General features: G+C 40.4%; 1 protein-coding gene across 9 annotated transcripts in view; it reads right to left on the bottom strand.

Annotated features, from left to right (window-relative positions):
• ANKHD1 (ankyrin repeat and KH domain containing 1) overlaps positions 1–14,398 on the bottom strand; it is a 122,710-nt gene that overhangs the window by 29,186 nt on the left and 79,126 nt on the right. For 8 of the 9 annotated variants that reach the window (XM_077309513.1, XM_077309508.1, XM_077309509.1 and 5 more), the window contains exons 15-20: positions 11,653–12,396; positions 4,867–5,006; positions 4,641–4,752; positions 3,907–4,052; positions 2,885–3,027; positions 201–414 (exon numbers count right to left, since the gene is read on the bottom strand). In XM_077309513.1, the coding sequence (XP_077165628.1) occupies positions 201–414; positions 2,885–3,027; positions 3,907–4,052; positions 4,641–4,752; positions 4,867–5,006; positions 11,653–12,396 (1,499 nt within the window). The remainder of the gene's footprint in view (positions 1–200; positions 415–2,884; positions 3,028–3,906; positions 4,053–4,640; positions 4,753–4,866; positions 5,007–11,652; positions 12,397–14,398) is intronic. The other variant, XM_077309516.1, reaches the window with a different exon arrangement.

Here is a 14,398-nt window from a genome sequence, read left to right as displayed (position 1 = left end):
AAGTACAATGGTAGTGTTTCTGAAATGCTTTACAACTATTGCTGATGATTCAATAGAATCATTGGCTAAGCTGGTCTGCTTTCAGATCAGTAAAGCAGACTGAAATTCCCAGATCTGTACCATCCAGTCCTTAAATCTTGAGAACTTTTATATCATATTTTTCTAGGGGAAGAACATAAACATTTCATCTTCTTGCTTACCTTTGCCCTATGTTCAACATTGGCTTTTCGGTCCAGAAGTAGACTGACCACCTCTGCCCTACCCTGGAAACAGGCCAAGGTGAGAGCTGTGTTCCTATTGGTTTCAATTTGGGCATTAATATCTGAACCCATATCAAGCAACAGCTTCACTGCAGGAACATGACCATTCATCGCGGCCAGCATTAGAGGAGAAATGCCTAGCTTACTGCCAGTCCTACAGTGAAGAAAATACAGTTGTAAGACTGAACAAACATGGATAGAAGTAAAAAACAAACAAGTATTTTCTCTGGAAGATGTGTATTAAAAAAGAAACACCTAGGGGATTAACACGATATATGTTTGGACCAGCTGTATTTTCTGGATCAGGGCTAAGGGCAGGCCTGCATAGAGCGAGTTGCAGAAGTCCAGTCTAGAAGTGACCGTCACATGGATCACTGTGTTTAAGTGTTCCAGGGCCAAGTAGGGCACTAGTAGTTTGGCTTGCCAAAGGTGGTAGATTGCCAGCAACACTACTCTCGTGACTTGAGCCTCCATTGAGACGGAAACATCCAGGATCACGCCCAGGTTCCTGGTGGAAAGAGCCACTGATAACTGCATACCATCCAGGTTGGGCATGTGTGTTTCCTTGCACCTTTCCTGGCTAGCCACAGGACCTCTGTCTCTGAAGGATTGAGCTTCAGACGACTCTCTGCTTGAACCATTTCGTCATTGCTTCCAGGCAGCTGGTTAATGCTTCTGGGGGAGAGTTAGGGCAGTCATCCATCAAGAGGAAGAGCTGGGTGTCATCTGAATATTGATGATATCCCAGCCCAAACCTCTGTATCAGTTGGGCAAGAGGGTGCATGAAGATATTAACTAGGATTGGCAAGAAGAACGCTCCTTGCGGGACTCTGCATATGAACTGTCGGTGGTTTGATAATCTCTCTCCCATTGCTATCCTCTGTCCACAACCCCGGAGAAAGGAGATCAGCGATTGAAGGATTGCCCCTTGTATTCCGGCTGTATTGGTGAGGCGGCAAGCTAGGAGCTCGTGGTTGACTGTGTTGAATGCTGCTGAGAGATCTAGTAGTACCCGCCTTGGTCCAGCTGGCGACGGAGGTCGTCTGTCAGGGTGACTAGCACTGTCTCTACCCCATGGCCAAGCCAGAAATCTGACTAAAATGGGTCTAGGACTGAAGCATCTTTCAGGAATGCCGACATTTGGTCTGCAACAGTCCTTTCCACCATTTTCCCCAGAAACACTGAGACGGATCGATAGTTGTTGGACTCTCATGGATCCAGAGATGATTTTTTTAGTAGCGGGCATACCACTACCTCTTTTAGTCCCTTCGGGAACGATCTTGTTGTGAGAGAAAGGTTGATTATCTCCCAGAGGGGGCCCCTTATTCTTGTATCTGGTGTTTTTAGAAGCCACGATAGGCAGGGGTCTAGTGAGCACTTTGGTCTCGCTGCTGTAAGCATCCCATCCACTTCAGTCAGCGTGAATTTTCCGAAGTTAATCAATGTTCTCTACAAAGATGGCCAAGGGGCCACTCTAGTTCACTTTCTGGGTCTAAGGTTGGAGGGAGGTTGCAGTGGAGTGTCGAGATGTTGTCTGCAAAATGACTCGCGAATGCTTCACAGCTGATATCCAATTGGTTATTATTTTGCTGTCCTTCATTTAGGGCAGTGAGAGATCAAACTATCCTAAACAACTGTGCTGGATATGAGTTACCAGACTCGATGGTAGTCGAGTAGAAGTTGCGTTTCATTGACTTCACCGCCATCTCATAGGCTTTCATCTGCATTCCATAAGGTGTTCTCGAGGCTTCATAGCGAGTCTTCCTCCAAACTTGCTCTAGTCATCTCAGTTCCTGTTTCTTTCCACAAAACTTGAGACGGAGGCAGAGAGGATGTTGGGGAGCTATCTCATCAATGGCAGCCAGCATTTCATCATTCCAGTCACTGACCAGACCATTTACAGAGGTGCTGGGAGGTACTGGGTCCTGCAAAGCATTCAGGAATCCATTTGGATCCATAAGTTTCTGTGAGCGAGCTAAAATTTGCTCAGCGCAAAACTGAGGGCGTGCTAGCCTTAGCTGAGCCTTCGGGGTACAGTGGTCTAACCATAGCACAGCATTTGCTGTGACCAGATCCATGTTCAACCCCACACCAAAAATAAGATCCAGGGTGTGGCTTGCTTGATGGGTGGGAACAAATTGCAAGAGGCCTCGTGTCACCATGGCTGACACCAGGTCCAGCCCATTCCTAGAGGATGGCAACTCAGCATGGACATTAACGTCCCCAGAACTAATAGTCTAGGGAACTGTAGTGACCAGGCTACCACCACCTCTAGTTGGGCTGGCAGGGCATCTGGAGCTGCATGGTACATAAGCCAGATGGCCATGGTCTGGACTGTTCCCCACCAGAGGCCAACACTTTCAATACCTGGGATTGACGGCGCAGGGAGAGCCCTGAAGAAATCCTCTCAGATTAAGATTGTCACCCCTCCTCCCCACCATGTGATCTGAGCCTGATGAAGGATGGAAATCCCGGCAGGGACTAGTTCGTTAAGGGTAACTGTTTCGCCCTCCCTGACCCAGGTTTCTGTCACATACGCCAGGTCTACTCTATGTTCTGCAAAGTAATTTTGCAGGGTAAAATGCAAATCACTACTTTCAAGCCAAACCAGAACAGGTCATTACCTTGAATTAATTTCTGCTCCAGCATTAAGGAGGATCTTTATTATGTTCACATAACCCCCTGAAGCAGCGAGACTTAGAGGTGTATAATCAGACACATTCCTGTGCTCTTTGTTTGCTCCACGTGCCAGCAGCAGGTCGACCACCTGAAATGTAGAACAGCATGAGCAGGATCAGGCAACAGCCACCAGAACTGGGTGGAATCAGCAAGGCTCCAAACAGTTGCAAGCATAACTGATTGCCAGGAGGAGCAACCATTCAGGCTAGAGTGCCTAAGTTCTCCTGTAACAGCATCCACTTAATTTTTGTGTGTGTTCCATTTGGTGAGTTTGAGACCTTTCTTGTGAGATTGCAAGAAACCCATTTTGTCTACTAAACAGATACAATAGCAGGCAGAAGGGTATTGTTCACATACATCTGATTTTTTTTCAGAATCTACAAGAGATGGCAGAGCAAGGACACATGTGTCCTACATCTAGGCACTGGACGCAAGCTTGGAAGAGGAATTACATGCATTGCATCTACTATGTGTGGGTTTAACATTAGAACTGTTATGCATAATTCTGAAGGACCAGAAATGCATACATGCTACATAATTCCTAGCTCTGGGTAGGGGAAAAGTATTTTTATCCTATTTACTTTTCAGTTTCTTTTCACTCAAGTATCAATGATTTTCAGTGACTTGTATGAATCACTTTAAAGACAGCAGTTACATATTTAAAATTATTCTAGAAAACTATGTACCAAATCTCTACAGAATCAAGTTAAATACCTGGAGACCATTAAATATCCAATGAGAACTACCGTAAATAAAGCTGAAGAGACAAATCTACTATTGCCCAACCAACACACACAAAAAAACCAGTATTCTAGTGTATTATTTGCATAATGTAAAAGTAGACAGTCCAATGTGAAAGAAGCAGGAAGACATATTGGACTTGTAGAAGTTCATGTTTCACCCATGGTAAGATCACAATATTTAATAGAACTCCAAGACAAGCCCACTAAAGAAAAAAAGCATTTACCTCTTGGCGTCCACCAGAACATGCTAATGAGAGTGGAGTGTCCTTAGTACGTTCAGACTGTGCTTCTATATCCCCACCTTTGTCTAGAAGGATTTCCACTACACCAACATGTCCAGCTGTTGCAGCTAAAATCAGCGGTGTAAAACCTAACAGAAATGATCACATTAGAAGCTATGTTATGGGAGCAAAAATGAAAAAAATAAAATAAAACAGCTATCAAAGGAAAAAGACTGAGGCTTTGAGAACCCGCTAATAAAAAATGGGGATAGAAGAGCACAGGTAAAATAAGGCAGAATATTTGTTTAAATTCATGCTGCTAGTTGTCACATGGCCTTAAGGACTGGTTCTATTTTATTATTATTGCAATTGGATTTCTACTGATTTTAACACTGCTTTTAGCCTTTGCTCATTATATGTTTTATAACTGCTATTTAGGCATCTTATTTTGTATTGCTGGATGTTGTCTTGTGTGTACCGCAGAGGGTCAGGCTTAAAATGCTTTAAAGAAACAAGCCTGTACCCAAAGAGGTGCAAAAATCTATCCTCAATTAATGCCTCATGCTTGATATAGCAAGAAGAATCAAGCGCTCTCAAATTTGTCAACAAAGTTGCAAACTCAGGAAAAATGAAAGTATTTCAGCTAAGAAATTACAGGAAGTTGGACAGACTTTATTAGGAATAGTTATTGCTACAGTCTGCTATCACCAACAAGTGGCAGCACTTAAAAAGCTTACCTTTCTTGTCTCTGTGTTCTATACTGGCACCTCGTGCTATCAACACTGAGACGAGCTCTTCATGACCGCCAGCACATGCAAGAGTCAGCGCGGTATCATGGTTACTCTCGGTCTTAATGGAAAAGACATAGTTTAGTTTTAGGATAGAATGCTTAATATCTATTACAATTCTCTGTTGTGTTACAAAGATGTTTATTAAAACCAAAACCAATTTATAACCACTCACATGGGCATCAATGTCAACGGAAGGGTACGTGGGGAGCACTGACTGAGAAGATACATTGAGTGCTTGTGAGCAGGGCTCAGGTGTAGGCGATTCTGTAGCATTTGAGGAACTGGAGCCAGTGGGCACTCTGCTATTAACAGCTGGAAAAAAAATTAAATGTTATCTGCTGCACACAGAGTTCTTTCCCCAGAGAACAGACTATGTTCTATTAATTATTCAATCATTAAGTGTCAAGAAAATAGAAAATGGTGCCCTCGTTCCAGAAACTCATTGGGCCAATTCTCACTTTACAATTTTACATTCCAGTACCAATGCCCAAATATAAAATACATGCACACCTCAACAGATGTGGAGAGTGTACATGGAAAATATGGAACATGTCCCCAATAAAACATTCAGAAGCAGCAATTGAGACTGGATGCCCACAACACTCAGAATGTAAAGATATAGTAGCCAAGCACAAAATCTAAAGTGACACTGATATCAACGCATATTGCTTCAAAGAGTAAGTTTTCATTGGCTTAAATCGAGTTCATAGATGCTTTCTGGAATCAAGAAATGTAAGGTATCCAGATTTAGGAAAGTGCACCTCAACAATCACAAATCAGCTTTCTAATAATTTTTATTTATTTTTATTATACTTTAATTTATATCCCGCCACTTTCACCAGGTGACACGTGGCAAGTTACAATCAATAATAATAAAATCCCATAAAACAATTATAAAATCGACTATATAACCCTTCCCTTTGGCAATGATAATTCCCACCCCTTCCCTTGGTTTGACATAGCTTCTCTGATAACAATGCCTCAGGGTACCTTTGCAGGGGAGCCCGATGAACTGGCTAGATAGAAGGGGGGCAGATTTTCAACCAAAGACCTGGCAGAAGAGCTCCGTCTTACAGGCCCTGTGGAACTGAGAGGGTTCTGTCAAGGGCCTCAGCTCTCTTGGGAGCTCATTCCACCAGGTTGGGGCCACGAATGAAAAGGCCTTGGCCCTGGTTGAGGACAGGTGAACTTCCCTTGGGTCAGGGACCTCCAACAGATTCATATCCACAGAGCACAATGTCCTGTGGGGGGCATAAGGAAATAGGTGGACCTGCAGATATGAGGGGCCCACATCGCTAGTGGCCTTAAAAGTTACTATCAAAACCTAGAACCTGATCCAGGTCGCAACTGACAACCAATGCAGTTGTCTCAGTACAGGCTGGATGTGAGTCTTCCAAGATGTTCCAGTGAGGAGCCTAGTAGCTACATTTTGCACCAGCTGCAATTTCTGGGTCAGAATATTAGATAATTTAAAGGGGACCATAACTCAGTGGCAGAGCCTTGCATACAAAAGGTCCCAGATTTACTTCCTGAAATCTCCAGTTAAATGATCCGATATCGCAGGTGTTGGGAATGAGCCTGTATATCTTGAAATGCTGGAGAGTTCCCACCAGACATAGCAGAAATTGCAGGGATAAGCCAGAGACGGGACAAAAAGACATCATATACAGGCCACGAATCCCAACTACTGAACAGAACTATTCTGTTCTGAAGCAACTGAGGAAAGATATGCAGAAGACAGGCAAGGTATGATCAATAAAGGTCAACTAACAGACTGGTCCCTTCATCTGCTGAATTTTTTTACCAGCCTTTGCTTCCTTGTTTCTGTATTATATCCATTTTTTTTTGTGAAACAATAACATTTCATCATTAAGTATTTTCTTGATGTTAAACTTTACATAACACCTTAGATTTTGGGGAATCAAATCCAATTTAGCTTCCTCTTGCTGGATAAATCACTGGACACTTGAAACAATACCTACTAATTGAAAATGATGCTGACTGCTTACCTGATCACTAATATTTTAATGAAACATTTTTAATGTTTAAAATAAAATGCCCGTTGTTGGACAGTCATTTCACACTATTTTGAATATGTTCCATATATAACAACCTGACCTAAAGATAAAGGCTAATAGAGCCAATATGCTTCCATTTAACTTCCATACCAATTCAAAAGTTCACCACAGAAAACTGTACAGGGTAAAGGTCTTATTCAAGCTGAATAAGCAATAGGGATATCAAAGAGTGAAGAATCAACTAGTTTTTACAAAGAATATTTAACAAAGTCAATTTTTTTCTGAGCGCTGAAAGGCCAGAACAGCTGTCCTGGATTTCTATGAACTCCTTGTACCAACTAAAGGAAAGTTAGATGGGGCTCCTAAAGGAGCAGATTACGCTCCACTGTTTTATACTCCACTGAAGCAAAAATGAATGCTGAAAATTTTCTACACACAGTCTTTTGTTATTGTAGGACAACACACGCAGAACACAGGACAATAGTTCTGCAAGTTTTTTTCCACTGATTTGAAAAAAGACACTGTCAGTAAGGCTGTACTATTGTACAGATACTTGAAAATGTTTGGCTGCTATATCCTATCACAAAGATAGAAAGCATGGATGTCTAATTGAAATTAAGATTGATTTCTGAGATTTATGAAACACCGCCTGAAATGGCTGGTTCAATTTTCAAATTGCAAAATTTTTCACACTGAGTGGGAAAGTGGCGTCATAGTGCATATCACATGTTTGGTGATAAAGATGTACTAAAAGTTTTTAAAAGTCATGTACTTACAAAGAAACATAACTTTGTGTATCAAGCCAGTCTGTAGCCTTGACAAAATTAAGGTAAATAAAATTTTGCCCATCCCCCAGATAAGGTATTCTGACACAGAAGTCTTGCTTACTGACAGAAGAAAAATATGTACTTCTACTTTTAAAAGTAGAAACATGCAAGATATCCATGACTGATCCATTTCTAAATCAAAGGATCACCTGACACTACTTAATACTGACTTCTATTCACAAATCAGGAAGAGAGCTGCAATATTAATTTTTATATGTATACAGCTCCATCAAATCATATAGCACTTGACAAAACAAGCCGCTCCCCTCAGAAAAATGACTACTATTCCTAAGGCTTCTACCATATAAATTGACTAAAGTAAAGAGAAGGAAGGAAGGAATGAGAAATATGATATTAAATGTATGCATACTGTTTTAGTCTGGAAAAAGGAGTGAATGGTGGGGCAGGGTGTTCCAGAAAGCTCATCTTCTGAGAAGGAATTTGCAAGAGGATGCACTACACAGGATTTCTGAGCAATTTACAGTATGGTGTTGGCTGCATCACACTCCACAAGCCACTGTGTTAATAATTGCTGACAGCAGAATGATACTGATTAGACATGAAATTATGCATTAAACAATGCAAAAAGAAAATCTATTTCCAAAGATTACGATTCCTGCTCGCATATGCTGCTAGTGCTGTCTTATCAGTAGTTTCTGATGCTACAAAATAAGATGCTGCTACTGAATATACTATAAAACACATTTAGTAGCTTCTGCTAAAAGGAACAGATACACGTCTCCACTGAGATTATGGACAAAAATTAAGTGCTATCTGTCTCAAAATGTAAGGAAAATAAACATGCTTTATAAGGAGTAAGACAATTTCCTGTCAACAGGTACTTAATCTATCCAGAAACAACTAATGTTTGCAAGAAATACAACATTTTGAACCATATGAAATGTAGCAATGAGTATGACAATTAAGCAAGTTATTTATGTGATAATAACAGAAACGTGAGTTTCCACCCTCTTTTTTAACTATGGTTATTATTGTATTTTGATACAATTATTTGCATTTACAAAGTACATAAATAACAAGCTTGTGATTTATACATCATGGGATTTCGCAATTTTTAAAGCATCAGAGTTTTGGGGTGTTTATGAATAAAGGACAACTGCAAATTAGGGCCATGACCTGCCACAAAAATAAATGGTGCAGGAGCAATCCTATTACCCTGGAACATTAGACTGGCAATATAAGGCCATTGCTACAGGTAAAACTAAATGTACTGAGAGAGGACATGACTAGCTGCTCATCTCCTACTGGGTATGCAGAACTATGACCAGTGTTCCATAGGCCTAACATGAATGAGTAGTTGTAATAAAGCTGACTATGCTAATTTACTGAAAATTGTTATTCAGAGTATGACTGATGGGTTTGGCTGAAACGCACTGTTGTGCGTTTTATTACAGAGAAATCATCCTTCCCTCCCATTTTCAGAAAAATTAAGTGAAGTTCTCCTCATTTTTGAAATGCCAAACTAATAACACTGGTCAATGTACTACTATCCCACCCCATGTTGAGAAACCCCAAATCTTGTTAGAGAACACTAGCAAAGACAAAAACAACAAACAAACAAACAAAACCAACCACCCTGATGTGAAGTCTACTAAAAATCACTGAACCAACTTTTTTCAAAACGGGTGTTTAGAAATAGGTATTTTGCTTAAAATTCTAATTTTACAGGGCTTGGAACTCACCACCTGTAACTGAACTATATATAAGAAACCTGCTTCCTATCATACCCGGAATGTAGTTACAATCCAGATATATTCCCCCCTTCTGACCCACTCTAAGAAAAACACTTATCTATGACAAATAGGAACCTGAACAATTTTGCACACAAGCATTTCAAAGTCTCTCTGTACCCAAGACTAGGGTTCCTCTATAACCAACCTTATTCCCCAAACATTTCTATTTTATACTACCTTGCCTCATCCCTGGTCTATCACATTCTCAAATGATGCTGAGGGCACCCTATTCTCAACTCCACAACAGAGAAACCTCTCAAACCCTAATTTTGCAAGCTGTTGTCTACTTTTGGCACTAGCTATTTTGTAGATAAGACTATAGTCTCTACCACCATATCAGAGTGCTAGCAAGTAAAAGTGTGGGAACTTATTTTCTTTTGCAAAAACTGTTTATAAACAAATATTCTACCATCATGAAATGCGATTTTTCACAACCGTTTGAGCAACATGCCTATCACATCTGGCCATGTGCACAGCAGACTGCAGACTTACTGGAGTACAGAAATCCTAGCAGTGCAGAAGTTAGGACTGTGTGAATTTGACAACTGGGCCAGTGCAACAAACTGTGGAAATGTTGTTGTCAAACTTGGGGTGGGGGTACAGAGGTGAATTCTGAACACATAGCAATCCTTCCTTCCATGCCATTTATAACCTTCCCAGCTAACTTTCCCAGATGCAAGTGTGAAGATGTGCGAAATATGCTGCAAGTGTTAGAGAACTGCATATTTAACTCCCCCCAAAGCATGATTTACCCATGAACTTTGGTAAGGAGTTTTAATTGAGACCTCTTATGGTGAAACAAAGTTCACCTATTTCTAAATACTCTTATACTAATAAAATCTGCTGTTTTTCCCATCTTAGTCCATTTTTATACAGCTAGAGCCTAAGTATTTATTTAGCAGCTGCTTCTATACTTAATTTTAGCAGCACTGAGAGTAAGCAGGTAAGAGTCTTTAGAGTAACTACAGGCCAACAGTGCAAATTCCTCCTGACAGCAAATGCTCTGTGCAGCAGGGCAATGCCCTAGATAAACAACCAGGTCAGGATTGCTAATGTTAAAGCAGCCATAGAATTTCATATGCTTATGATGGACCTGACTGCTTAAATATCCCTTTTAGATTTTACACCTATGCTGAGGAAGTAGAGCTGCACATTCAAGCCTCCCCTATACTACTGAGAAATCTAACACCTTAACCCAAAGCAGTTAAAACAGGATTGATCAGGTCACTGACAGGAGCTCCTATTTATTCATATCCAAGGCACCATCAATTATTAGGTTCAACAACAGAACACATTAGCTTTTTCTCAGAACTGAACTGTATTTATGCTAATTTCAGTATAACAGTTAACTAGCGTTCTTCCTGTAGGATGCAATGCCACAAGATTACATTTCTCCCTAAAATGCAAAAACATACGGAGAAGAAGCACTGATCCTCTGCCAAAGATTTCAAAGGAAAAATGCTATGTACCAAACACAGCAGAAGGTCCTTCAGGTGCAACCTTTCAAACCCTCCTCGGTTTATTTTATCTGCAGCAATTCTTTTGCAATGAATACAGCTGATAAGCCAAAGCTTACTGAAAGGAAACATCTCTGATCAACCACTCTAATTTGAGATATTAAAACACAGGACAACAGGGGGGGGGGCTTGCTGGGGTAACCTAGTGTTTGTTACCAATCCAAATCTATTTTCTTCTTCCCAAATTACTGGCCCAACCCCATTAACCAGGGGAAGCAGCTGCCAAAACTACTCACCCACACTACTAACAGGTCTAAGATGTTTTAGGGATACGCTGTAGGATACGCTGTATGGGAAAACTACACCCAAAAAATTAAAATTAAGTCCAAAAGCAGCATTCCAAAAAGCCTGTTGGTCATGGCAGTCATGTAAACATTCTTTATATGGAAGCATTAAGCCATACAAATAAAAACTCCTCAACAGTGTTACCTAGTCATAAGCTGAGTGAAACCAAACCCTTGTACTGAGGCCACTGACTACTATTAATCAGCTATAAAGTCGCATACTAACATCATTGTTTCTCATGATTAGATTGCCCTTAAAAATTATCACAACACAAAATAAAGTCAGAAGGTTAATACAAAACAGGTGACCGGTGATACCTTTGACATGGTTGATATAGGAGTTCATTAAGACAAGGTGATTTTAATACTTTGCCCTTGATAAAGCAACCCCAGAACACTTGGTAGTTTATAACTGAAAGCCAACATTAAGCATAGTATGAAATATCCATAAAGTATTCCCACCAGGGGAAATTGCAAGGCAGCTTTGTCATAGGGGATGACAGCAAAGGAAACTCAGCACACACAGTAATGCAAGAAAATGTATATTTCTCAACCCACCTGCTATCAGGTCATCAAGAGTGTCGGTAAGCGTCTGTGCTGGAGTGGCAACCATTAATCCGTCTGGTTCTTGAACTAACAGCCCCTGCCCATGTCCAGCAATTGGCTGCTGCTGTCCTACATTTTGCTGATTACCTAATACTTTGCGAAGTTGAAAAGAATCTGTCCCATTACAACCTACGTTACTTGAAAAATTACACTGTGTTGACAAAGGCTGAAGAGGGACAAACTCAGTTTGCTCAGGAGGTGGTGGAGACTGCTGCTGCTCATCTTTACACAGGACACTGTCAACCTGAGATAACCCAGAAAAGTTATCCATAGGAAGACTCTCATTTCCTTCCACTTCTGGGAGGACACCTGTGTGTGGGCATTGCTGCTGCTGAGAAAGGGGCGTCTCAGTCTGACCTTTGGTCTCCAAATATTCTTTGGTAAATTGCTGTTGTGTTTTCATCTGCAACTGCCTCTCCACCTTTTGCAGTTCCTTCAGTATTTTCTTCTTCTTTTGCACTTGTTCTTCTCTGTTCTTTTTCAGCTCTTCAATTTTATCTTTATTCAAAGGTTCACCTTGAATTAACTCCAATGATTTAAGCTGTGCTTTTTCAATAGCACTAATTCTCTGTCCAAGTTCATTCAGCTTGCCTTCAGTCTCTTCTACTATACATTCCAAAGGCTGGTATGGGTGAAAAGGTGACAGTAGGTCCTGATCTGCTACCTGAAGGGAAGTTGACTTCTGCTTGGATGTACCTAAGCACATGAAAAATGTTTGAAAAAATGCCATGCTGAAGTTAACCCATACCTCCCCACTCTTATCCCACCCCAAACTTTATAACTAATGTTGCACAGTGTCAAACCACATTAAGATAACATGATTACAGCCTACACTTGGTATCAAAATAGACAGCACAAGGTAGAAGCGGAATTTTAAATGTAGATCCTATCTTCAGTTGTTATACAACTATTTCAGTATCCAAGCCTGAAGACACAAATCCTTAGATAGAGGTTCCCAAGGAAATAAAATCAGATTTTGAACAGCAAGCAGTATTGATATATTTACAGCAGCTACAAATGGTCCTAATAGACAAGAGCAAACAAAACCCTGTAAAAAATTCTGTTGAACACTGAAAGCAAAATCTGCAGAATGTTCAGCACATGTGCATACACAGTCTTCTACTGCTGTGAGCGGTGGGTAGTCTGGAAATACAATACAAAACTACCAAAAGTTACACTTCCTTGTATCAAGACCCTACCGACTAATTTTTTTTTCTTAAAATGAAGTGTGCATTTGCCATAGCAAAGCACAGTTCCTTTAAGTAATTTATAAATTTAAAATCTAACCAAAACTAATTTAACAAGAAATAGACCCTATACAGCTATCTCAACAAATTGTAATTATCCTAGGTTGAGAGCTGTGTCCAAATTCAGAGTTGCCATTCAGGAACAAAAGTACTAACACAATTTTAAAAGGAACATTGAAAAAAAGACACCGCTAAGTCACAGTATTTTCTGTTTATTAGACAGCCAAATACACAATTTCAAGAGGGATTTCATCTGTCTTCAAGAGGCAAAACTGTACTATGGCATGCAAGACTTTCTTAGAAATCGGAGACAAATTTGGTTTACAAAAGGAAGCACTTCCTTTAGAATTCACTTGCTTAAACCACTTGCTTTAGAATCCAGTGTGATCTGACTCTACATTAACAGATGAAATTAAGAGTTTAGATCATTATGTGGTTGGCTCTAGCTCCCATTTTGTGTCCCATAGCGGCCATTGTGTCCACAACTCTGTGTCAGAATTCTCAAGGTAATCATGGGCTGAAAGATCCCGAGGATTCTAATCAGCTCTATTACCTCAACCATTATAGCATTCTTTGTTGTGTATGTCTTGGTGCGTATGTCTCTCAAATTGCAAAGGCTTTTATAAGCCAAGAAAAAAGAACAATGAATAATGATGCTGCATGAATTACTTTTCCTATTCAAGTCCAATTACTTACATACCATGCAATGACTGAATGACCATGTTTTCCCAAAATCCAATATAAAGACAAGATTTCTAAACCTTTCCCCCTCAAAGCAAATTAAAAAGCCTTGATGTCATGATATTCTCAAGTATAAATACAGTTACATTATTGGTGTTATTATAAAGGTAAAGGTAAAGGTATCCCTTGTGCAAGCACCGGGTCATGTCTGACCCTTGGGGTGATGCCTTCTAGTGTTTTCATGGCAGACTCAATACGGGGTGGTTTGCCAGTGCCTTCCCCAGTCATTACCATTTACCCCCCAGCAAGCTGGGTACTCATTTTACCGACCTCAGAAGGATGGAAGGCTGAGTCAACCTTGAGCCGACTGCTGGGATCAAACTCCCAGCCTCATGGGCAGAGCTTTCAGACTGCATGACTGCTGCCTTACCACTCTGCGCCACAAGAGGCTCAGGTGTTATTACAGTAGGAAGCAAATTCTTTTCTTAAAATTACGGTAAGAGGACAAGGATATGCATATAGGTAAACATATGGCACTTTAGATTATACTCTGATTTACTGCATATAATTTTATGATCAGTATGAAGGTTCCAGAACTCATTAATATATAATACTAATTTTTATTACTAAGCCTTTAGAAAAAACATACTGAAGCAGCAGAAACATACAGTAAACATGTAGAAGGAAGAAAAATCTACCCCTAAAAAGAGTGGCCTCCAGAACCATTTTGGACTTACACAGAGAACAAGGATGCCACAGTTCCTCATTTT

The sequence above is a fragment of the Paroedura picta genome, chromosome 14 (genome assembly GCF_049243985.1).
Source record: "Paroedura picta isolate Pp20150507F chromosome 14, Ppicta_v3.0, whole genome shotgun sequence".
NCBI classification, from domain to species: domain Eukaryota; kingdom Metazoa; phylum Chordata; class Lepidosauria; order Squamata; family Gekkonidae; genus Paroedura; species Paroedura picta.
Note: the sequence above shows the minus strand (reverse complement) of the source record. Positions and strands in the feature narration are given on the sequence as shown.